The sequence below is a fragment of the Dermacentor variabilis genome, chromosome 5, assembly GCF_050947875.1.
Source record: "Dermacentor variabilis isolate Ectoservices chromosome 5, ASM5094787v1, whole genome shotgun sequence".
Taxonomy (NCBI): Eukaryota; Metazoa; Arthropoda; class Arachnida; order Ixodida; family Ixodidae; genus Dermacentor; species Dermacentor variabilis.
Genome location: NC_134572.1, coordinates 203,529,755 through 203,554,523, shown reverse-complemented (window position 1 = coordinate 203,554,523; position 24,769 = coordinate 203,529,755). Strand labels below are relative to the sequence as shown.

Genomic DNA, 24,769 nt, shown 5'->3' with positions numbered 1-24,769 from the left:
TTGCCGAAGAACAAGAACAGGAAATGTTTAAGGCTATTATGCAGTTACCATCAATCTTGGAAAAACAATCTGACATTCTTGACAAAATTCGCTCGCTTCGAAGTAATCAGCAGGCCATTGAACAAAAAGTAGAGGAGCTCGCAGCCAAGGTTGTGTGCTCTGAAGACCGCGCATCATGTGTCCCACAGTTAAAAGAATCGATAGAAATGATCTCGTCTCGTATCGAATCAGTTGCTTCCTCGTTTGTGGCAGTCTCCAAAGGCCAAGGCGATCTAGATAACAGAGCAAGAAGGAACAATCTGATCTTTCATGGCCATCCCGATTCCGAGAATGAAACATGGGCACTGTGCGAAGAGCGGATTTTGACGCTTTGCGCTGAGAAACTAAGTGTATAACTTAGCTAGATGGCTATGGAAAGAGGGCACAGACTTGGGCGTTACTCACCGGAAAAAAAACGGCCGAGTCTAGTGAAATTCTAATCGTTCAAAGACAAGCAACGCTTACTTGCAGCTGCCTCAAAACTAAATGATAGCGGTTTTGTTATCAGTGAAGACCGCTCGAATATAGTAAGGCATGAGCGGAAAAAGCTCATACAGCTTGCCAAGGAACGTGGCGGTGACTTCAAACTTAATGTCAACAAACTAAAGTTGGCATAACAAGTTTACATGTACGACAACGCTACTGATACCGTGAAAAGCATAAACCGATAGCCATCAAGGCGTCCTGCATCGCAGAAAAGAGCAGATCTTAAATCCGACTTTATAATTATTGCTGTCAGCTGCCGCAGCCTCAAGAACAAAAAAGAAGAGTTTGCTGCACTCTTGCAATTGGTCAAACCACATGTGGTCATTGGCACCGAGTCATGGCTGGATGAAACAATAGGCACCTGCGAGATATTTCCGCCTAATTACAATGTATACTGGAAGGACCGTAACAAGCATGGCGGTGGTGTCATTGTAATTGTCGATAATGGACTGAGCAGCATACCTCTTAACACAGAAAGCGAGACATGCGAAACAGTCTGGTGTAAGGTCATACTGGCTAATGGTTCCTCAATGGCTATCGGTTCATCTTACAGATCTCCAGCCCTAAATCACCGCAACCCCTATCTGAATTGAGCAACATCCTACTAACCCTGGATGCATCTTGCGTTATTTTAGGTGGTCATTTTAATTTACCTAATGTAGAATGGGTCTCCCTTAAGCCGAATATAAAGACCACATCGCTTTTTCACACTGCTCTTCGTGAAATGATTAACACTCATTCCCTATTTCAGTTTGTGGAATGCCCAACTAGAATAGGCAGTAGTAGTGCAAATGTACTTGATTTGATTTTCTGCACCGATCGCACCCTCGTTTCTTCACCCACCACAATTCCCGGTTTAAGCGAGCATGAAGTGGCAATCGCAAAATTATCCTGTTTTTCCGAGCACCGCAGAAAGCCGCCACCATGTACGGTATTTCATTACGACACAGGAGATTATGTCTCGCTATCGCATGAACTCGATGCCTTTTTCCCAGAATTTAGACGTCACAGTTCCAGACTTGATATACATTCCATGTAGCACCTATTGCAGACAAAATTCATGACCTTAATCCAGACGTATGTTCCATCACGCACCATTTCGTCGAAGTGTCGAACAGATAAGCTTTGGATGAACGCCGCCATTCGAACCTTGACAACAAAAGGCACCGCATATATCGTAGGTACTGTCAATCACCAGAGCCTTCCTTGCATTGTGAATTGAAAGAGATGAACAAGGTTATAACGTGGGAGATGCGCAGGGCCGAACGTGCCTATCTGGGTGTTCTTGGTGGGAAAATAAAGAATAATCCAAAGCAAGTTTGGAAATATGTAAAACGTAAGCAGCACGTAAGAGAGAACATTCCCGATATTATATATGCCTTTAACTATAGCTCAGATCTGGAAGGCAAGGCTGAACAGTTTAATCGTTATTTTCAGTCAGTTCTTTCTCTATCGACATGCCCTACCGACGGTTTACATATTATGAATGAGTTTACGGAGATGAGTGGCATAGATTTCTCATTACATGGAATAGTGTTACTTTTAGAGAAGCTCAAGGTAAACACGGCACCATATTCCAAACTGCACCTTGAAGAACTGTGGAGTTTCTGTTGCTCCCTTCCTAATAACACTGCTTCAAAAATCAATGGATGTCGGCGCCTTGCCCGATGACTAGGAAAGCGCCAACGTAGTTCATCTATATATAAGTGGCGACAAAACAAAAACTGTAAACTATAGGCCTATCTCCCTTACAAGTGTCATATGCAAATCGCTAGAGCACATGATTTACACTAATCTATTTAAGCACCTCCAGGATAACAACTTTTTCTGTCCAACGCAACACGGCTTCAGAAAGGGATTTTCTTGCGATACGCAACTGATAGAGTTTGCTCACTATACCGCTTTTTCAATTAACAATGGTAACCTGGTTGACTGCATATTTTTGGATTTTCAGAAAGCTTTTGATTCTGTCACGCATAATTTATTATTACGGAAACTGTCTACCCTCAAAGTTCCACCCACCCTGCTGAAATGGCTCGAAGCGTACCTCTTGGTAGAAAGCAACGCGTTATTCTTGAAGGCGCAAGTTTATCTGATATTGCAGTTTTATCGGGTGTTCCCCAGGGATTTCACCAAAAGCAGCTCTCAGATGTGCAAAAATTTGGGCTGGCCTCTATTGCAAGACAGACGCAAATAACTTAGACTTAAGCTATTTTACAATATTTTTATAGGCGCAACAGGTTTGTCTACAGATTCATACATGAAAGCTCCCAGCTATATATCCTCCTGTTTAGATGATTCTTTAAAGGTTCAAGAATACCAATGCCGTATAAATGTCTTTGAAAACTCATTTTTTTTTTCAAAACAGTGCATGACTGGGATAGATTGCCAGAAGTTGTCTTAGCCTCGCAATCTTCTATTGAAAATGCTGTCAGCCGTTTTGTTGAATTAATTTTTTTGTGCTGTGTTGCTGTGCGTTTTCGGACTCTTTGTATACGCTTCTTCATATGACAATATTTATGTCTTTTTTGCTTTCACGATTCTTTTGTTATCAGTTTGCTCAGTATTGGAATGCGTTGTATTATTATTTTTTGTTTTTTCTAATTACACAGTGTCATCTGCACGACGAAGTATGTTTTGCAACTGTATCCCCCCCCTACAAAAATGCCCTCAACGGCCGCTGTAGGTACCTGAATAAATGAATAAATAAATAAAACGTTTAAAAAAACTAAACGAAAAAATTCCTGGATAACCATAGAGATAATTCATGCAAAAAGAAAGCTAAAACGGAAGCGACAGGCATCTTCAAAGAATCGCCGGCCAATTGACAAAAGCTGCATTTCTAGTATGAGCCGCGAATTAAAAGGGCTAATCAAAGAACCTAAAGATAGATTCGATAATGTCACATTACAATCCTTTCTGAAAAAGCAACCCCGGAGAATTTCAGCGATATATTAACCCCCCAACTGCTTCTCGTTCGCATGAAACTGGAGATATGCGCTCTAAAGAAGGCAGAGAATTTCAACTCTTTCTTCTCGACAGTCTTCACACGCGATAACGGCTTCCTGCACGATTTGACAGATGAATCTGAAAGGCCTCCTTTTCAAGATATAAAAATTGACGAACAGGGTGTATTTAACCTCTTACTCCACATGAACACTAAAAAATGTACGGGGTCTGACGGAATTCCTAATCAATTTTACAAAGGTGCGCAGAGTGGGTTTCTAAATTTCTGTCAATTTTCAGGCACCTATTAACCAATGTTCCTTTCCCAGCGCATGGAAGCGGGCTAAAGTTATCCCAATTCTTAAAAACGGCAGCAAATCAGAGGAGGGGGAGGAATACACTTTGATTTTGGAAACAGTATTCCAGGGTAAGCCTCGGTTGTGCTCTCGGTGGGAGGTCTCCTCATTCCAGGAACCCTCTGGCCTTCGCTGCTTCCTTGGCCCTGGCGACGAGACGTCGTTGTTGTTCCAGGTCCTCGGAGACGAGCTTGGCCTCCCACGTTTCTATGAGGTCTTCGCTTTGTCTGGCGTTGCAACAGTCTCTCAGTGAAGGCAATGCGTCTTTGTCTAGATGCCATGGACATTCGAGGATCAGGTGCGCTAAGGTGTCCGGTACGCCGCACATTGGGCAGCGGTATCCTTGTAGCGTTGGGTACAGTCTATGCATGATGATTCCGTGGATATAAGTACTACTTTGCAGTCTTCTGAGTGTAGTGTTTTCTTCTTTGTTGAGCTTTGGATGAGGTGGTGGGTACACCTTGCGTTCCAGCCTGTGATGTTGAAGGATCCCTGTGTACGTGACGGGTACGGTCTCTGCCTCCGCCGGCGCCGACCGGGCGTCTCGAGAGTAGGAAGGGTTGGCCCGGCAGGTGTGGCCTCGGGCCGCGGCGTGTGGCGCTTCGTTCCCCTCGTGCCCAGGAATCCATGTCACGCAGCTGTGGGGGATCAGAGTACTACGGTGCTTCAATAGCTTCAGTGCTTCTGTCGACACGCGACCCTTAGCGTAGTTCCTGACGGCTGCTTGAGAATCGGAGAAGACAGCTGCGTCCATGCACGTGGTAGCTGCTAGGGCGATCGCCTTCTCTTCTGCAGTCTCGGGGTTTTGTGCACGGACTGTGGCAGACGCTAGCTCTCTGCGCTGAGAATCTACGACGCTCAGGGCGTAAGCGTTCTTTTGCGGGTATTTGGCTGCGTCGGTGTATCTGGCGTCCGGATCTTGCCTGTGTCTCCGCCGTAGAGCATCCACTCAGGCTTGTCTTCTTTTCTTGTGGTACGTGGGGTGCATGTTGTGTGGAATTGGGGCTATGCACAGGGATTCGCGGAGGTTTGAAGGAATTCCTTCTTTTCGGTCCGTTTCAGGTTTCAAAGATTTCAGGTCCGTTTCAAAGCTTTCACCGTAGCTGAGCCGTTGCAGCACTGATCTTTCTGTGGGCGTGAGCTTCAGTCGTTCTAATTGACTGGCTTTGTGAGCTTCAGCTAGCTTTTGCCAGGTGTTGTGTACCCCCATCTTGAGAAGTCTCGTAGTCGGAGCCGTAGAAGGTAGGCCCAGGGCGATTTTGATGACTTTCTGTATTTGAATGTTAATTTTTTCTACCTCTACATTCTTCAGCGGGAGGTATGGCGTGCCGTATGTTATTCGACTGGTGAGGAGTTCTTGCATCATGCGCAGCGCGTCTTGTTCTTTAAGTCCGCTTCTATGGCTTGCAACTCTCCTGATGAGATACGTGAGCTGTGATAACGTTCGCTGTAGACGCGCGAGGGGGGCCGCCCCGGACCCGTCTTTGTGTATGTGTAGCCCTAGAACTCGTAGGGTTTCCACTTTTGGAATGGACGTTCCATTGAGGGTGACGTTAGGATCGGTTTCATCCTAGCCGGGTGGTTTGCCTCTCGTTCTTAACTTGAGAACGAGGTGTTCGGATTTCTCGGGAGCACAGCGGAGGCCACATTTGTGCAAGTAGCTCTCGATGGTATCTACTGCTTCCTGTAGGCGTGTTTCTTGTGTTCCAGCGCTTCAGGCCCTTGTCCCATAACGTGATATCATCTGCATAGAAAGCGTGTCTTACGTCTGGTATCGCGTCAAGGAGGCCGGGTAGTTTTATCATTGCGACGTTAAAGAGCTACGGTCATATGACCGAACCCTGCGGGGTGCCTTTGCTCGGTAGTGGGAAGCTGTCGCTGCGCAGGTTGTATATTCCAACTGGGGCCGTGCGGCCCGTGAGGAAATTCCTGACATAGTCGTATGTCTGGGAACCGCGGCCAAGGTCTTCGAGGTTGCAGAGGATAGCTTCGTGACTGACGTTGTCAAAAGCTCCCTTTACGTCGATGGCTAAAATCGATGATTTGCTCCTGGTACTCAGATGGTCGATGAGGTCTTCCTTGAGTAGAAGGAAGACATCTCGCGTTGACAGGTTCTGCCTGAAACCGAACATAGTGTTCGGAAAATATCCGTTGTCTTCGAGGTACGAGGTTAGCCGGTTGTGAATCACATGCTCGAAAAGTTTCCCTACGCACGAGGTAAGGGAAATTGGGCGCAAGTTCTCGATGCTGAGCTGTTTATTTGGGTTGGGGATCATGGTAATCTCCGAGTGCCTCCATGCAGCCGGTAGCTTTCCTCTCTCCCAGCATGCATTGAAGTACTGAAGCAGGGCTGCGATAGCCTGCTGCGGAAGGTTCCGAAGATGCTTGTTCATGATCGGATCTTTGCCCGGGCTGGTGTTTCTGGTGAGCGTCGATAGTGCTGCGAGAGTTCAGCATGCGTGAAGGGTTGGTCGAGGTCGGGGTTTGGTTTCCCACCGTAAACTTTGCCATGTGCCGTCGTATTAACGGGTGGGTCGCCGCACAGTTTCTTCTGAATTTCTCGGAGGAGGTTCTCTTCCGATCCGGCGTGGTTGTGCACGAGCTTACAGAGGTTCCTTCGCTGCTGCATCTTCGTAGGGCCGTTGTCGAGAAGGGCGCGCAGGAGATGCCACGTCGTCTTTGTGCTCAGGGTTCCCCGGAGTTTGTCGCAAAATGCGCGCCAGTTCTGTCTTCCTAATCTCTCCGCGTATGCCTGTGCTTGCTCGGTGAGGAGGGCAATTCTCTTCTTTAATTTCTTGTTTAGCTTCTGTCTCTTCCACCTCTTGAGGAGAGCTCTTCTGGCGTGCCAGAGGTGGAGGAGGTGCGTGTCGACGGCTGGCACTACTTCATTCAGCCGTATTGTCTTCGTGCGGCGTTCTGCCGTGTAGAGGACTTTCTCCAGCCAGTCATCTATGTTCTCGATGGTGGTCTCAACATTTAGCACGTCTCTGAATGACTTCCACTCCGTTACCCGGGCCGTTTCAAGACTAGCGGGCTTGCGAGTGTGAGCCACGGTTAGTTGGAGGATGTGGTGATCGCTGCCCAGGGTTTCTGGGAATCGGCTCCACTCTGCCGAGGGCACGTTTAGCGTGAAGGTCAGATCCGGGTTTGTGTCTCTGGAGACACTATTACCTATCCTCGTTGTTTAGAGTGGGTCATCCCATATGGTGAGTCTGTGCTGTTGTGCAGTGTCGTGCACTCGGGCTCCTTTCTTCGTGGTGTTCTGGTATCCCCAGGCCGTGTGTGGGGCGTTGAAGTCCCCTACTATAACGACTTGATGCCCATCGGTGCGCTTCTTAATTTCTCGGACAAGGTGGTCGAAGTCTGAAAGGGCGTCTCTGGGAGGGCTGTACACACTGACTACGAATACGCTCTTGAGCGATTTCCTCTCCGGTATGATTTCGATTAAGGTGTGTTCGATCGGTCTATTGACGGGTTCCAATTCCTGCACAGTGAGATTCTTCTTGGTGAGAAATGCCGTGCGGTTTGTTTGTACGTGGACGTTGTACCCTTGTAGCCATACGTTTTGTGTATTTGTTTCCTGCAGCGCTATGAGGTCGGGTGGGTCTTGTTTGACAAATTCTTGTAAGGTAGCATGCCGTGGTCGATCGTAACGACAGTTCCACTGCCATATGCGGAGAGTTGCGAGCCCATTCGTAGTCCTGTGATTAGGGACCGCCATATTCGGTTGTTTCTGTTCCCTGCCGGCGCTCGCGGGTAGGTGAAACTGAACGAGAGGCACTTCGGCCGTTTGCTCGCGGCCGCTTTCTGTCGGGCTGAATGTCATTTAGTGACGTATTGAGGTGCTGTTTTGTTACGTACGTCTTCTTGATGTGGGCTATGAAGTTGCTTTGTTGCGCTGCGAGTCCATCCACCTTGGCGTCTAGCGTGGTGACCTTATCGGCTATACATGCGGCAAAATTCGTTATTGCTGCCTGGACGATTTTCTCAATTGTGTCGTGGGTACTTTTCATGAGTTTCTTGGAGGATTTGGAATCTTGCATCAACTACGGATTGAACATCTGCGTCGGGAAGTGAGGGTCGCGGCTGTGCAATGTTCTCTTGGACTTTCGTACATCTCTGTTGCAGTTTATCAATGATATCTTCTTGCTCCTCGCACTTCTGTAGAAGCCTGTGTATGTAATCTTGCTGTATCTGTTGACATTGGATCAGCTTGTCGATGAGGGCCTGTTGGCTTTGTAGTTGACTGTTTTGATTGTGCAACGTGTTTTGACGTTAAAAATTATAGGCCGATCTCCCTCACTAGCACTTGTTCGAAACTACTTGAACATATCATATCTAAGCATCTATTGGTCTACCTTGACAACTACCATATCCTAAACAAATGCCAGCACGGGTTCCGTCAGGCACTCTCTACAGTGACTCAACTAATAGAGACTGTTCACGATCTCACATATACAATAAATAACCGAGGCCAAACAGACGTAATATTCTTAGATCTGGCCAAGGCTTTCGATAAGGTGTCGCACCCAAAGATGCTATTAAAAATGAAAACTATATTCAAGAACCTTCGCTTATCTGAATGGTTTTCATCCTACTTAAGCCATAGAGACCAATTTGTCGCATGTGAGGGATCTGTAGAGTCTGGAGTACCGCAGGGAAGTGTATTGGGCCCCCTGATATTTTTATTATTTATCAATGACATGCCGCACGACATTACAGTTCCCATCAGACTCTTCGCAGACGATTGCGTATTATATAACCGCATCGAATCACCTACCGATCAGACGGATTAATATTCAAAATTACAAACGGTAAGAAATTGGTGTGACAGCTGGCAAATTGTTTTGAACTCTGACAAAACGGTTTACATGCCAACCACTAGAAAACGAAGTATTATTGATTACGCTTATTGCATTGAAGGTGTCGCGTTAAAAAGAGTGTCAACATATAAATACTTGGGTTAAAAGCTTACCTCGGATTTGCGTTGGAATGAACACGTTGATTACGTATCTACCAAGGCCCAGAAAGCCTTCGCTTAGATGAAATCTGTATAATGCTACCCCTGAAGTAAAATGCCTGGCATATAAAACATTGATTGGACCGGTTATGGAGTATGCGAAAATTGTGGGGGACCCATACACTTCATCTAATCAGTCTAAGCGGGATAAAATTCAGCGGCTTGCTGCACTGTTTATTTTTAACAAATATCGTCGTTCCCACTCTCCTACCCAGTTATGTGAACTTGCTGAACTTCCTTCTCTAGAGTCTAGAACTGAGTATGGCCGTTTGAAGTTTCTTTTTCTTATTATTCATGGCTATGTTAAAATTGATAAAGATGACTATTTTCACTTCTCTTCTAATAACTATTTTCGTAATCGCCACAGAATGTATATCGCTCCTCCTACTACTCGCAATGATTGTTTTAAATACAGCTTCTTTCCGAGAGCAATAAAACAATGGAATATATTATCAAACTCAATAGGAAGGACGTCATCCTTACGCGACTTTCTTGAAAATGCCAAAAGCACATGTGTACGCATAACATAACTCGGCCAAATGGTTATACTGTACACGTAGGTATTGTATTGCATGCTGTATTTGCCGTGGTGCTAATATCACTGCATTACCCAAAATGTACTTTATTTTCTTTATCGTGTAAATATATTTTTGCTTGTATTGTGACCTAGCACTCCTGTAATAGCCCAAAGTTGGGCTGACAGTATCAATAAATGAAAAATGAAATGAATAATTTCTAGACATGTTCCCCTTGCTGCTGCCGCAGTGTCCACTCCATTAAAACCATTTCAAATGCTGGTAACTCGCCATGATGGAACTTGTTTCAGTATTTCCATTCATGAAGAATTCCAGCTATCGCTGTAATTATATGTGAATTATTGTACATGTCCACACACTGTTTGCTGCACTACTGCCTTGTCTGGTCTTTTGGGTCACGTCAAGCTACGTGTGTAGCTTTTAACCCAAAATGGCCGTCCAGTATTTAAACTGGAAAATAAAATTGATCTTATTTGATACCCCCCTCAGCAGCCTTGCGGTGGTGGTTTTCCAGTTTCGCTGGACATTCAGTTTCGCAGGCCCGGTATAGGGAGTCAATTTTTTACAGCGACGCTGTTAAGGGTTAGCTTCCCCACTGTCGTGTGCGCGGGTAGAAAGAACTCTGATCATCGTCGATGGCTCCAGCGTCGCACCTCGGTCCTACCGCGCGAACGCGCTCGTACCACAGCTCCTGCGTTCGTCGTCGTCATTAATTAATTTAACACAAAGACGTAACCAATAATTTAGAAAGACTAATGAATCATCCGGATTTACGCAGTGATAACAGTGGGACCGCCCGTTTCAGCTTCGCTGGTTAACCAACTGTTACGGAGTACTTTGGCTGATCGTTTTTTTTTAATTCTTTTGGTCGTTTTCTCTCCATCATCATCTTCCTTTCTGATCTTATCGGCGTCAGTTATTGTTAACTTCCCATATGCTTTTTCAATTAATTGTATTTGTTACTTTTTTGTTTTCATAGTTAATCTGTTGCTTTTGTTAGTGCATTTCTTAGTTTTATTTCCCCTTATGCCGTTTAACTGTTTTTAAGGTGGCCTTGAGGATGAGCGTTTCCCTGTCGTATCAAATTTCTTGCGCCAGTGAAAGACAATGTGCCCGCTTTGTCTTTGTGCTCTCAATGTGATTGTTGTAACAAATCCGTGTGGCGCAGATTGCCCATGCAAAGGCTTTCGGTCGTTTCGTCAGATAACGTTTGTAGTCCTGTCCTGTTTTTTCTTTTCTTGTTCATCTTGCGCATAACGTTGATTATTGTATCGAAGAAAATAAAGGATCTGCTATTCGTTACACTACCAATGCAGGTTCTGTTGAATTACCGTTAAACAATCAGAGTTTGTGTATTGAAAAAGAAAATGCGGGGCTCTTTAGCGTGCACCTAAATCTATGTACAAGGGTGTTTGCTCATTTCGCCCCATCGAAATGCGGCCGCCGTGGTCAGGACTTGGTCCCGCGACCTCGTGCTCAGCAGCCCAACACCATAGCCACTAAGCAACCACGGCGCGTTGTTTGTGTATTGACTTGGCTGACATTTTCAATTATTTATTAGGCCTAGTTACTAGTTCCCACCGCTGAAATGCTGCGAATTCCATTTGCAGAAATGATAACACCATACAGCATCCATTTCAACTTTGAACTGTTTTTAGCTATTTAAAGATGGTTCTGCTCAGAAAACTGACAACTTACAAACTTCTCACTCGAACAATTTACCATAAAAGAGAAGGGGAAGGACTGCGTTATCGAGCTCCCTCTTTCTTTGCACGCGAAATAAATGAGATTCCTTGAGGCATACGCCGCACAGTCAAACCTTTCTTTTTTTCTGTTTCGAATACGCATTCGCATCGTGCATATCAATTTCACGACGACTTTGTGGAATAAACAGTTGACAGTAGCACTTCTCCCGTGTCCACCCTCTTTTCTTTCATGCCGTGTTTGGCTTTTGCGCTCTTTGTTCAAGTCTAGAAAAATATTTTAAATTCAAGATGATTCCTTTGACTTGCTTGACTATAATTTTAAACGCACCGCTAATCACTCAAGCACTTAAGAAACTTCCCCACGTTTCCACATGTTACAATGAAAAACCTCAGAAAAGATATAATTCGTGGGCGGCGTGACGTAACGCTAGCAGAACAAAACAGACGGATAAAATGAACAGGTCATGCACGTGCCCTCTCTCTCTCTCTCTTTTTGTTCTCAATTCGTCTCTCTCTTATTTGTATGCTTCGCAAGTCGCGCCGCTTATCTACGAGTCCAACATCAATCTGTAGTAGCAACAGCTTGATTTGGGCGAGTTATTTCATCTTGAGTAGAACTTAAAACAGCTCTCGTCATGTTGTGTGTGTTTTCGCTTGTCTTTGTCTTCTTCGCGCTGCTTCAAGTTTTAATCAACCTGTAGTTCCTTCCACAGCCTGCTAGATTTGTTGTTGACGAACGCCTTGTGGAGGCATTAGGCCCATGTAACAAAGCTACGAAAAAGGCCAGCGATAACCTTTCTTTGATATACGTGCAAATACCAGTATGAGAAATTGCGTGAGCTTGTATTTGGTGGTCGCCGAATTTCCCAAGGCCCACTCCGTTCTATGAACGATAAAAAAAAAGGATATGTACACGAGGCTTTGCCTGTTCGTGTTTCTTTTGCGCATTGTTTACATCGAGTCTTTTTTGGACTTGCCCAAATTGCATCCGTTCTACATTCTATGAGCAGCCTAGTTGCGGTAACATAAGAACACGACTTGCTTGAATTAAGCGAAACCGAAGTTCTTGAGAGCCAGTAAGACGGTAATGTGACAAAATTACAACGAAATATGATCAAACGACATCACGAAGGAACCCCAAGTAACCGCCTCATTCATCCTCACCATATGTACAAGCACATTGCCTTAGTACATTGAAACAGCCACGATATGCAAAACCACGCCTTATAGCTTGCATTCGGACGCTCTTTTGAGCATCAACGGTTCATCTCTCCGAGCTGCCGAGGCCACCTCACCTATGAGAAATGCTGTGCACGCGACCACCCTGCAGACAACGTGGGCACTCGGCATGCTCTCGGTCCTGTCCTGCATGGAACAAGCAAACGGAAAATACAATATTTATGGTCCAAGAGAATATTTCCTTGAAAGAGACGAGCAACCGTCTGTCGTTTGTATGGTGAAATTCCTACGCCGATCTGGCACAGCAGTGGGTAATCCGCAACGGTTTTCGGCGGCTGCTCGAACCATGGGCGGAAGCGGAAGCAGCCAGCACGGTTCCGTGACCCAGTCAGCAGCAGACCGCTGTGCCTTCGAGATATAGGGAATACGGGGCTCGGGCCGGGAAGTTCAAAACACCCACGACCGTACTATGCGAGTGCCTTGTTCCAGCTGACGGACGCAGCGCAAGGTGTATCTGGGTCTCAGGCGTCGAAATAACGCCCCAATTATCGGGAGCATCCTAAAATAGACAAACTTTTCCATTTAATAGCGCCACAGGCAATGCAACATATTCCTAGATCTCCTACGACATAGAAAATATTAACTTTACTCACTGGCTACGAGGATTTTCAGTGGAATGGGAAAGAAACCTGAAACAACATCGCCGACGTAAAACAAGTTTTCTTAAAACTGAAAGAGGTCTTCTGTGCGCAGACGACCCCTGATTTCCACTCATTCCAACTCACTAGCCAGTAGGTTATGTCTCCTTGCGGCGGAAAAGACGTCAAAGGGCAAAAGGGCAATTGCATGAAAGCGACCAGGCAGAAACGACCGTTCGCCATAACTTCGTTCCGAGGACATACGCGTTATAAGGTTATAAACAGGCTTGCACTCCGATAGCAGAGCAGATAGACAAAGAACTTGAAATTGTGAAATTAAATAATTATCCTAAAAGAACACGCAAGTAATTCATGCACAGGGTTATCGACGTATTGCTAATACAAGTATTCTTTTTTTTTTGCGTGTTATATGATAACCCTCCAGTAACTCCCATCACGAAGCATTTTTGCTTTTGCCATTTTGCAAATATAACAGACACTTGTATCACATGTGGCGAAACCATAGTGCATAGGCAAACGCATAAGCATCTTGTTGACTACAAGCTCGTGCTCCCTTGCTGTGCCACTAAGACAACAGAGTGTTCTGCCGATATAGACCCAAATGCAATTGAACAGAATTACATAGATCACGCCAACTGCGCAGCCAGCGTACAGCCTAGCGTCCCTCACGCACTTACAACTTCTGCGCTATTGAAATGCGAGGACCAGCCAGCTGCCGCGGTGCGGAGGGAGTCAAATTTTACTGACGCAGGCAATTACGGATGCAGCCTCCCTCCGCCTAGCAGACGGCCGAGATCCCCTGGGTCTCCGCGGCTGCCTCGGCTAGCTGGACGGCCCAGACCTGGTCTCGCTGCTCTCACTTGAGCGGCAGCCTTCCACTGCTGCCGGTTTTGAATTTTCCGGCCCTCGAAAGGAGCCGCCTTCGAGCATGCCCGTAGAATATGTGGCAGATACCGCGCCACCCTGCCCTTACATAATTTACATTGATCATTGTATTTCCCTGGATATAATGCGCTGCAGGCCACCGGGTTAGGATACATGTTTGTTTGCAGGAGCCGCCAGCCTACCGCTTGCTTCTTCGTTAGCTCTGGATGAGCTGGTGGGTACCGGGCTGTTCCCAGCCGAAAGTAATCGATGATTTTTTTTTTGTAGCTGACTCACTTGGTCGGGGAGTAAGTCCTTGAGCTACGTTGTGAGCCGCCTCGTTGCCGGGGAGAGAGGAGTGTGCGAGCGCCCATATAATTTGGATAGTGCCACGATGATGGTCGACACCTTGGTCTAAAGCATCATTACATATATGCTGTAGTGGCGAGCTAATTAGACTGGCAACAGAAGTAATTGGTTCGGCCTTAATTTCATCTCTTTCTGCCGCAGTGGATTTATCTAGGTTTCGAAGGAACGTGAACACTTCTTGTTCACTGCACGGCGTCAAAGACATGGAACTTAAAACTGGAAGGCAATGTGCTGATTATTTCATGCTTTCTATCTTGTTTCTGAGACAATTCACCAGAGGATAGGAAATGCGCATTAAACTTGTCTGTCAAAGTAGCGCAACTGTAGTTGACTTTATTGAGTAGTTATGTGATAGGAACATGACATGTAATCGTTCCTATAAGGTCACTGAGAAAATTCGTTATTTTTGTAGGACAGTTTAAACTGCGGCTAACTTACTCTTGTAGCATTCTTTCCGCTCCTTTATAATATCAGAACATAAATTATTTCTTAGTTTTTATATTACTTGATTGTGTCTAGATCTTCTAATCGGCTGAATTTCTCAACAAGTTTGTCAGGTGCTAGAATTCGCCTATACAACGCCCTTGTTACATCGCTTTCGAGACCTTTTGTACTTTTTTTTTACTAAACTGGGAAATGCGCTATCATATTTGCTTTTTACTAACTCAAGGAACAACTTGTACGCTATACTAGGATTTTCCTCATGGTAAGAATCGCTCCATGCAATGACTTCTATCATATGTATAAACATAGCCAGATTATCTCGATTGAGACGTCGGTACACGATTTGTTGAGGTGACAGCTTTCTCTGTTTTCTTAATAACAGGGCGAAAAAGCAACATATAGGTAGGTTGTCGCTTAAATCAAATGTTAGCACACCAGATAGAACACTACACGACTCATTATTTGTGCCCCAGAGATATATTAACGTCTTGAAGTGGCAGCGCGAAAAAACGACGACAGAAGGCAGGAACACACAGGACAGCGCTGAACTCACAACTAACTTTATTCGAAGGCATACATACACTTAAGTACACACCCATAGCCACGTGCTCTCCCATCCATGGCGTCATATCAGTGCGCAGGCAAAAAACAAAAAACACGCGAAACTATTTAATCTAATACTACGTTATGGAGCTGCTTAAAAATTCAAATTCACTATCATGCAAATTTATCGATGGCATGCTTACACAGCGCGACCCTTTTTTTCTGATATAGAAGGCCTCAATAATCTCCCTCGTAATCTGATTTTTGTGCGTGAAAAGTATTGTGGTGTCTTTATATATTGGAGTGCACCCATGCTCAGAGCAATGCCGCGCGACATGCGAGTAGGCATTACCCGTTAGTGAGCGCCTATGTTCAGACAATCTAATATTAAGGCAACGACCTGTTTGACCGATATATGCGTGACCGCAGGAAAATGGAAGTTCGTACACAACTCCCATTCTACAGCGCACAAACGGGGACAAATGCTTAACAGTACAGCCTTTCCCAGCATGAGTGGAGGCAGCCTGGGCCAATTTCCTATCGATCTTACCACAAATTTTGATCAACTTGTTAGGGGCAGAAAAAACAACCTTTATATCAAATCTGCCTGCTACATTCCTGAGATTATGGGATAGTTTATGCACATATGGAATTACAACCAGTTTTTTCCTCTTGTCAGCAGGCTCTGGATTATTTATTCTTGAGGGGGCTCCTAATTTCACACGTTTAACCAGTTTCTGTACTGTCATGCGGATAGCATCCTCTCGAAAACCTGCCGCTCTCAAACGCTCCAGTTGTGTTAAGAAACTTTTAGACGTCTTGTGAAAACACGATTTCGAAAGTGCGGAAAATAAAACCGAAAACGCAATGCCGTTTTTTACAACCTTGGAATGTGCGGAGTGAAAATTTGAATACTTTTGAATACCTTGGAATGTGCGGAGTGAATACTTTTCACGCACAAAAATCAGATTACGAGGGAGATTATTGAGGCCTTCTATATCAGAAAAAAAGGGTCGCGCTGTGTAAGCATGCCATCGATAAATTTGCATGATAGTGAATTTGAATTTTTAAGCAGCTCCATAACGTAGTATTAGATTAAATAGTTTCGCGTGTTTTTTGTTTTTTGCCTGCGCACTGATATGACGCCATAGATGGGAGAGCACGTGGCTATGGGTGTGTACTTAAGTGTATGTATGCCTTCGAATAAAGTTAGTTGTGAGTTCAGCGCTGTCCTGTGTGTTCCTGCCTTCTGTCGTCGTTTTTTCGCGCTGCCACTTCAAGATGTTGAACCAGTACCAACTCGCCCAAATGTCGATCCTTCTACAATATATTAACGTGTCACTCTCTAAGGATATTCTTATTGATGACTGGATAACATTGGTGCACTGAAGTGGATCAATGACCTTATAAATCAGGGGGAAAAAGATGTCGTGGGCAGCACTTAGTCAAAACAAAGATACAAAAGATATAAGCAAATATAGCATCCAACACGATTCTTTCCATTAGTATCTTAATATATTTCGATGCTTTATGCGATGAGCTAAACAAGAACACGGTGAAAGCTCGAGCCAACGTTTTGACAAGTGGACCTGTCTTTCTCAAGGCGACATATGCTTTCCTCGGTACAGTATATCTAAGTGCGGTTCTTCCAAAGGGGAGAGGAGCTAATACGTCTGGGCGAGGCCACAAAGGAGGCTGTGCTAGCGGCGAGGCTAATAGAGAATAAATGCAGCAGCAGAAATTGGTGCTCGTGGAAAAAAAATAACCAGAGTACAAATAAAGAACGCAAGAAAGGAAGAGAAAAAAAAGCTAAGCAACCAGAATAGAAATAAAAATAATAGCTACATGCCGTTGTTTATAATTTGAAATTTAGCATAGTGAATAGATTCTAAAGCTCATAATGCAAACAAGGGGTAAGGCTTGCAGACACGGACAGAAGAGAAGTGGACAACACGATCTCTTGTGTCCGTGTTTGCACGCCTTACCCCTTCTTTGCATTATGAATCCTTACCAACTAGTTCAGCTTTCTTTTGTTCTACTCTTCTAAAGCTCGCTTTGAAACGATTATGCCTGTTGGTTGCAATGTCTTTAACTTACGGGTGAGGTGCGATTCTATGTATTTTCTGTCGCGCTTTTTCAAGCAGTGCAAACAAACATTCTGGTGGCTGTACCCCAATGTGTAAGCTCCACACGAAAGCAAGACGGGGACGTTCATGCTGAGGTCGAGCTTATCTGCTTCTTTTTCTTCCTCAAGAATTGTCTATCTACCTTGTACCGCTATTTGTGCAACTGTTGCATGGCATGCCACCTGGTGTAATATTATGCAACTGCAATACAAACTGTATATGTACCGACGCTACGCGGCGCCAATGTCACATCACCTGTCTTGTGGCGCTCGTGTATCCTCGGTCATTCTTCCGCTACATGCTAGCAACGCTGCCGTGGCTCCCTGACTCCGGCCAGCTGTCCCGGAAGGAACTGAGTATTTTTTCTCATTGCTGCTGATAGCTCGCCAACCGAAACGGCCATTAAAGGAGCCCATGACAGCTTACGCTGTAAAAGACTTTAATTGCCCAGATAATATAACCAATGCATTCTTACGCCGCTACGCGCAGCCGCTGTCACACATCAGGGCAGCTATTTTTAGTGCGTCGTTCAGTACAACGTGCTTGATAGATAGTTCGTGCATTTTTCGTTTAAATGTAGGTTTTAAAAAGGGAGATTTACTATTAGCGAATAACATCCGTATCTGATAAAATCCCGGTGCATATTCTTGCACATTTAAGTATTGTATTATATTATAGTGAAGCTGTTAGCTTCTCGGTCATCGGCATTTTTCGCGTCTGTTCGTGAACAAAAATTATTATCACCAACAATGGTTCACACCCACCCAAGCAAACAAAAATGCAATGGCTCATACCCCTCGTAATGCAGCGGCTACAGTCACTCAGCAATGTGAAAGCAGCAGTGCATACGCTCATTGAATTCACCTCAAAGCAGCATACGTTTCAGTAAAGAACCAGTTCAAAACTAACATCCGAACCACCAAAGGTTGAGTCACTTTAGCATGCGCTAAGCGAAATGAAAGCGACAGCCTGCAAGCTCACGAGACCTTAAATAAATTACTTGACATTCGAGTGCGTCATTACTTCCTATTGTTTTCTCTCAGCAAGGGCCCTTAGTTTGAGTGCCTAAATTACATCTACGTTAATTTACTGCGCATTAAAGACTTCTCCTAAAGTAACAATAAAGGTCGTGGGTCCGAGTGCCTATATTCACTTAATGTTAATTATCTGTGGCTTAATTAATGTCGCTTTTATTAACACAACAATACGTGGGTTCGACTACAATACGTGGGTCGTGGGTGTGAACGCTTGAAATAACTCTATCTTAATTAACATTGCCTTAATAAACACCAAATGTCGTGGGTTCGACCCCCATTTTTTGCCATTGAATGTTACGGACGGTCAAATTGAATGTACCATCTAAGGCTTTCTCCTTAATTGAGCATTGCTTACATCCCCTTAGCAGTTGTGCTTTTGCAAAAGCTTCACTGCACATCCGTTTTCGCAGGGCCTGGATGGCGAGATATTTTTTTCTATTTATTTATTTATTTATGGCATACTGCAGTATGACGACCAAGCAGGTGGGCGTAGAACAAAATACAAAAGAACATCATGCAAAACACAATGAGACACGTGAGAGAAAACAATAAAGAAAATATATCAATGTCAGTGACGACCAAAGAAAACAAGGTAATGATGGTACGAAGTTAGGTACTGCATAAGTATAAAGAAAATGAGTTCACTTTCAAGCGCTTTCACATCATCACCCATCAGAACATTTTCTAGTAAGGCGTGTCATTGTGGGATAGTGCACTTAAAAATTAATCTCATGTCTAAGAAGAGCAGTGCGAGCAAAATAAGGTACTATATGAAAAACATAGTTACCACGGCCAACATGGCATTTCGTGTTGGCCGTGACAAACGGCGGATGAAGTATGGCAGGATGAATATTAAATTGATAAAAGTAAAATAACAATAATTACTCTAGCAACGGCTCCTTTTTCATCTAAAGACAAATTTTTATTAGTCGTGAGTCGGTGAATCCTTGTGACGAAAGCAGCTAAAGATCAAATTAGCTGGCTTCATCGGATCTTTATACATTTTTAAATGCCGTTTTAATGTAACCACGACCATATAAAGTAGGCAGACAATGGCGCCAAGGAAATCGTAAGGGAAATTAGCTGTGGTTTAAACTGAAATGTAGAAAATAGTGTAGAAAGAAGGAAATGAAAGTGGGCGAAAAGATAACTTGCTACGGGTGGGATCCGAGCCTACAACCTCGGCATCACACGTGCGTTGCACTACCAGTTGTGTTACAGAGACAGCTATCGGTCTGGTCGATATCTTGGGTGTTTATTTGCACTAGATGTACCTCTGGACATAGAGTTTCCTAAAATAGACTAGAGGGAACTATGGCGCTGCAGTCGTTGACCCACCATAGGAAAGATGGGAAGTAAATGGATTTCTGTGATCTTTGTGCTTGTGGATTCAGACGTTCTTGTGGCTTTGTATGTTACGCTTTCATCATCATAATCAGACTGGTTATGCCCACTGCAGGGCAAAGGCCTCTCCCATACTTCTCCAACAACCCCCGTCATGTACTAATTGTGGCCATGTCATCCCTGCAAACTTCTTGATCTCATCCGCCCACCTAACTTTCTGCCGCCCCCTGCTACGCTTCCCTTATGCTACCTGTTACGCTTTATATGCCTTCATTTTCGCTAATTTTACAACAAACTTTATCCTTCGAAGTGCAGGAGACGCTGGGAACACGCACGATCGCTACAGATTGCAATGAGTGAGCTTGGCGATGTGGCCAAACTGATATACGCCAAGCGTCTCAAGGAACTGGTATGCCCGCGATAAATTCATACGGGCGTTTCGCATTGCCTATCGTTGCATGCGTCCGCGGACGAATGGTTCCAATATAATTCTTCTGCGCTAGAGGTCTTGTGTTCGAATCCTGCTGCCGGATAATATTAATAATGTTCACTTCATGATTTATTACGCAGTACATTGCTCAAAAAGGCGAGTTTACGAAGCCACGAAGCCGTTTGTTTAAAGTCAGAATGACGAAGTTTAGGCAGAGCCATGCACTTCCTGTAATTCCCATGCTGGCTCAACCGTTCTCATTGCAGGTGCCGTAGAGACAAGCGGTCGCTCCAGTAGCTATTGTATGAAACCCCCATGTTCCTGGGAGGAGTGTTAGCCAGAGCCACTCAGGACCATGGCAGGTGTAGAACATCATTTTTTTTTTGCCATATGGTGTCACGTAACACGTGATCTTAGGAGTAGGCACATGGTTACTAAACAATCATATGCTACCTAATTGCAGGAAGCCCGCAAGATTCGAGACTCTAACTACGAATGAAAAACAGGTTTTCCCGCTCAAATTAATCCAAGCGCCAGAAATTTTAGTCCAAGTGCCAGTCCAATTAATCGAGGTGTCAGGCATTTAATCCCAGTGCCAAGTAATTTAATCTACGGGCCACGTATTTTAATCCTCTCGCGAATGAATTTAAACCGAACATGCATTGCGGAGGTATTCTAGGAAGTTCAACATGGCGTGAAATGATATAATTTTGCGCATACCAAACAACTGAAAACATTTCTCCAAGAGCGTTGTCATGTGACAATAAAAGATGCATTTCCCACGTGATACATGATCGAAATAATACACTGTTAAGGTCATTATATTATTACCACGAGCAGGTTATGCGAAACGCAACTATTTGATGGATTTGCTTGCGCGCATTGGAACAAAGGGGCATCCGTAACAAACCGTTCATTTATAAAGCTGCACACTAAAAACAAAGAGAGTTCCGGGCACTCTCTTTGAGGGAGTATCTGCTTGTCCCATATTTTACTCTCTTTTCTAGAGTAGATCGACCCTCTTTGAGAGAGAGTAGGGCAACTCCTGGCAGAGTTTTCTTACGTCACCGCAAGAGTGAGCTAGTACTCTTCCAGAGAATGTTAATACTCACCCCACAGAGAGCGCTAGTGCTCCTCCACGGAGTGCTGATACTCTTCCCACAGCGGTAATAGTACTCCCCCAGACCGAGTGCTTCCACTCCTCCCAAACCAAGTACTTCTACTCCAAGCCGAGTGTTTCTACTCCCCCAGAGGGCTTGTACTCCTTCGGAACAGAGTGCTAGTACTCTTCCCAATAGTGTGAGAGCACAATGTAGATCCATGGTCACGTTTGAAGGGATTCGCAATAATTACATGTGGGGAATATTTGATTCCTTCATAAGCAGCTTCTGCACTTATGCTGGGTGAATGGAATGTAATCCGTAGTCGCGGAGTTACTCACATGAAACATTTTCTCTCTTAAAAGGTCAAAATCTTTATTGAGCAGTCACAAGACCAACTGAATAATAATTTGACAAACATACTGACAAACACATAAAATCAGATCACAATGATGTCTATGAAATTTAGAACACATCTTGTAATGAAACAAAAGTATATTCTCTAAAGTTTCGTCAGTATTGCAGTGTATAAATATCCTTTAATTTCAATTGACTACTTGTTTTCAAAAGTAAAGTATACAATTGAAAGTTAAACATACGACGAACATGTGCAAACTCACAAAGTATTAACACTGCGATCGAAGAAAAATATGCGCCACATTACTGGCCAGCAAATACATTTCTGGCACAAAACGCGTGCACTTATGTGGCAGAGGTTACCAGATGAGCTGCTATGCATGGGGCTGGTAATGTAGATAAATTGTGCAAGAAACTTTTTTGTGTGCCATATTCTAAGACCCCAGCTCATTTGATGACGTCCTGTACAGCGTATGGATGTTCCTGACTGAGAGTACAGCGAATTTAGACATGTGTTGTATATTTTCATGTAAGGCTGCAGGACTAGCTAGCTTTGCTTATATTTCAAATAAAATTATTCATCTATGGGCTGCACCCCATTGTTTCTAAGTGTGTCTTGTCGTGGTTCTGCAACAATATCCTGCCCGGTCGCAAACCGGCACAGAGGCGTATTATATTTCCTATTCGGTTGGTCGCCTCACGAATGTAGTTTCCTGGTGCTGTTGGAATTCTTCCATTACACCTTCTCGCAAATAAATAAAATTAAATTTACAATATTATCTAGTGTGTAGCAAATGAGTGTAAAGCAGTAAGGAGCATTGGCATTAAAATATTCCGCATCAAATTTCTTGTCATATATAGTAACTTTTCATTCCCATTACGGTAAGAATGCTATACTTCTAAAGAGCAGCTTCCATAAATACATGATTAATTATTGTGACTCGCTGAATATGCAATCTAACTGAAGTATAGCATGGCTTTAACGTGAACCTAAAATCAGATGTGTTGAATATGATGCACCAAAGGCGATATAAGCACAAGTAAAGGCAGGGAAGTGCACGAAAAAGACAAAGATGCAAAACATAAATTGAGAATGGCACCATCGTGTTTCACATATCCTTTCCCTGCGCGCGGATTTTCCATGCGACTATGCATATACTTGCACACTGAACCAACTACGTGAAACCAAAGCTTTTTTCCTACTGATGTGGTTAAGATGCGCTAAAGTAAGAAAGAATTATCGAACTTACAGAATCTTCGTCTCAAAACAAGTACATATGTGTCTAGGAAGATTAATACATCACCTGCGCTATCTTAAGTCCAGAAGATTTAGGTCTACAGAAGCCATGAAACTAAGGGGCTTTTGATTAACACTATAGGTTCACATCCGCCAATTGATGAACAAGTGTTCTACTCGGATGCTCTCAGTTCTTTGCATTGAACGCATCTCTACGTCCACCAGCATACCTCGTTGGCAAGGCAAGTGGATTGGAGAAGCCACAATTTTACATTTTTAAAATAATTGTTAATTCCAAGTTCCAATTCCGGCTTCTAAGACGTAAGGTGTGCACCACGGTGTACACAGTTAAAGGCCGTAATTGCTCCTTGCTTTCACTTCGGGAGGCACGAGCGGTTCTAATGAACCAGTTTTGTCAGCCTGCACGTAAACGAAAATGACTTCTTAAACATGGGATTCTCTTCCTCCAATGCTTACCCTTTCTGGAACCTGAAAGGAAGCCATAATTCTAAAATTTGGCGTAAAAAATAGATAAAAAGGAAGACATGAAAATCTGCCTGCTTCATGTCAGCATTTACAATACATAATCACAGTGGTTTCTATTTGCACCCTTGCATTCACATGCTGTTAACTGTAAGCTAGTAAAGCTGTTAAATGTACGTATGCATCTAACCAAGCATGAGCTATTGCTTTTTACAGTGAACACAGGCACCGCGCTCATTGCAAGTATGTATCATGTAACTAAGCAAATATGCAATTTCAATGTGCCACTGTTTTTTTATCACGTGGATATAGCTGCTGAGAGGCTAGACAAAAAGCAGTCACTTCTCACAACTAATCAGCCCTTTTTAGACATTTCTAACTCTTCAATGACACTTGGTCCTACATGTTTGTCTCCAGAGAGCATACTTGATTTTGACTTTCCCATCAGAGACGTTACATAAATATACCATGTGAAGATGACTGCATGGACTACGTGAGAGTTTTCATCTTGGTGTGACATAATGTATTTTGATTTTGTTGACATTTAGTCAAATGGTACACCCAATATACCCACATTCTAGTTTTCTTGTCCAAATTGCATGGCAATGTATTTTGGTTCTTTGGCGTGCGCTCCTGTTCACTACGTGAAGTCGCACTGGGCTGGCTCTTTGACATTCTTGTGTCCTTGCAGCTGCCTTCTTGCGTTATGTAAAGCGGGTGCCTGAAAAATATCGTGTGCATAAGTCAACACGAGCACATGGTGTAAAGAACATCAAGACAGACAAGGTCATGGCACTAAAAGGAAGCCTTAGATATTAGTCTTCCTACTTAAGTGCATGCGAAACATCTAAATGGCTGCAAGTCAACTGTTAAACTAATTTCAATATTTAGATTTAAACAAAAAGAAATAACGGACAGTTCATCCTCGTTCGGCACCAATGTTAAAATACTCCTGCTAATAAATAGAATATAGGTCATTGTCAGATGTCACAGGTCTGTCATTAGTCTGGTGTGCTGCAGACACCACTTGTGACACATCCTAATCACGTGCCCAGTGTGCCTCTCACACCATCTCTGGTTGTGCCCCTGCTAAAGCCATAATTTGAGGATCATATCTACAAACATGATGCTCAGCAGGGATGAAAATATGGTCCTCCAGTTCAAAGGATATGATTGGACGTGCCTATAATAAAGGGCAACAAGGCTTGTTATGGCAGCCTTACCCACATTTCAATAATGACAAGTAAGTTCACTGCGGCCTACATCTAAGCTTACTAAAAGGCATGAACTTATTAAGATTTATGTGGTGCGCAATGGAGTTAATGTTGACAGACTCGACTACTGCTGTAGTTTGAAATCTAACATTTTACATTCTTCAAGGCATGTAAACGTTGCAGTTATACCGCAGTTATTAGTTTATTAGACCAACTCTTTGTTTTTTGTAAGCCAAACGACTCCTAACACGGAAGTAAAGCAACGTTTTATTTTGATAATTTATTTCTCTACCA

The 24,769-nt window shown here is 43.9% G+C and overlaps 1 protein-coding gene across 5 annotated transcripts in view; it reads right to left on the bottom strand.

The window, feature by feature from the left end:
* LOC142583454 (uncharacterized) overlaps nt 1-24,769 on the bottom strand; it is a 718,432-nt gene that overhangs the window by 535,796 nt on the left and 157,867 nt on the right. The window contains exon 2 of one of the 5 annotated variants that reach the window (XM_075693926.1): nt 19,294-23,982. The exons of the other annotated variants lie outside the window; for them this stretch is intronic. Coding sequence (XP_075550041.1) covers nt 23,751-23,982 — 232 coding nt within the window. The 3' untranslated portion in view covers nt 19,294-23,750. Of the gene's footprint in view, nt 1-19,293; nt 23,983-24,769 lie in introns of those variants that run through there. 5 annotated transcript variants of the gene reach the window in all.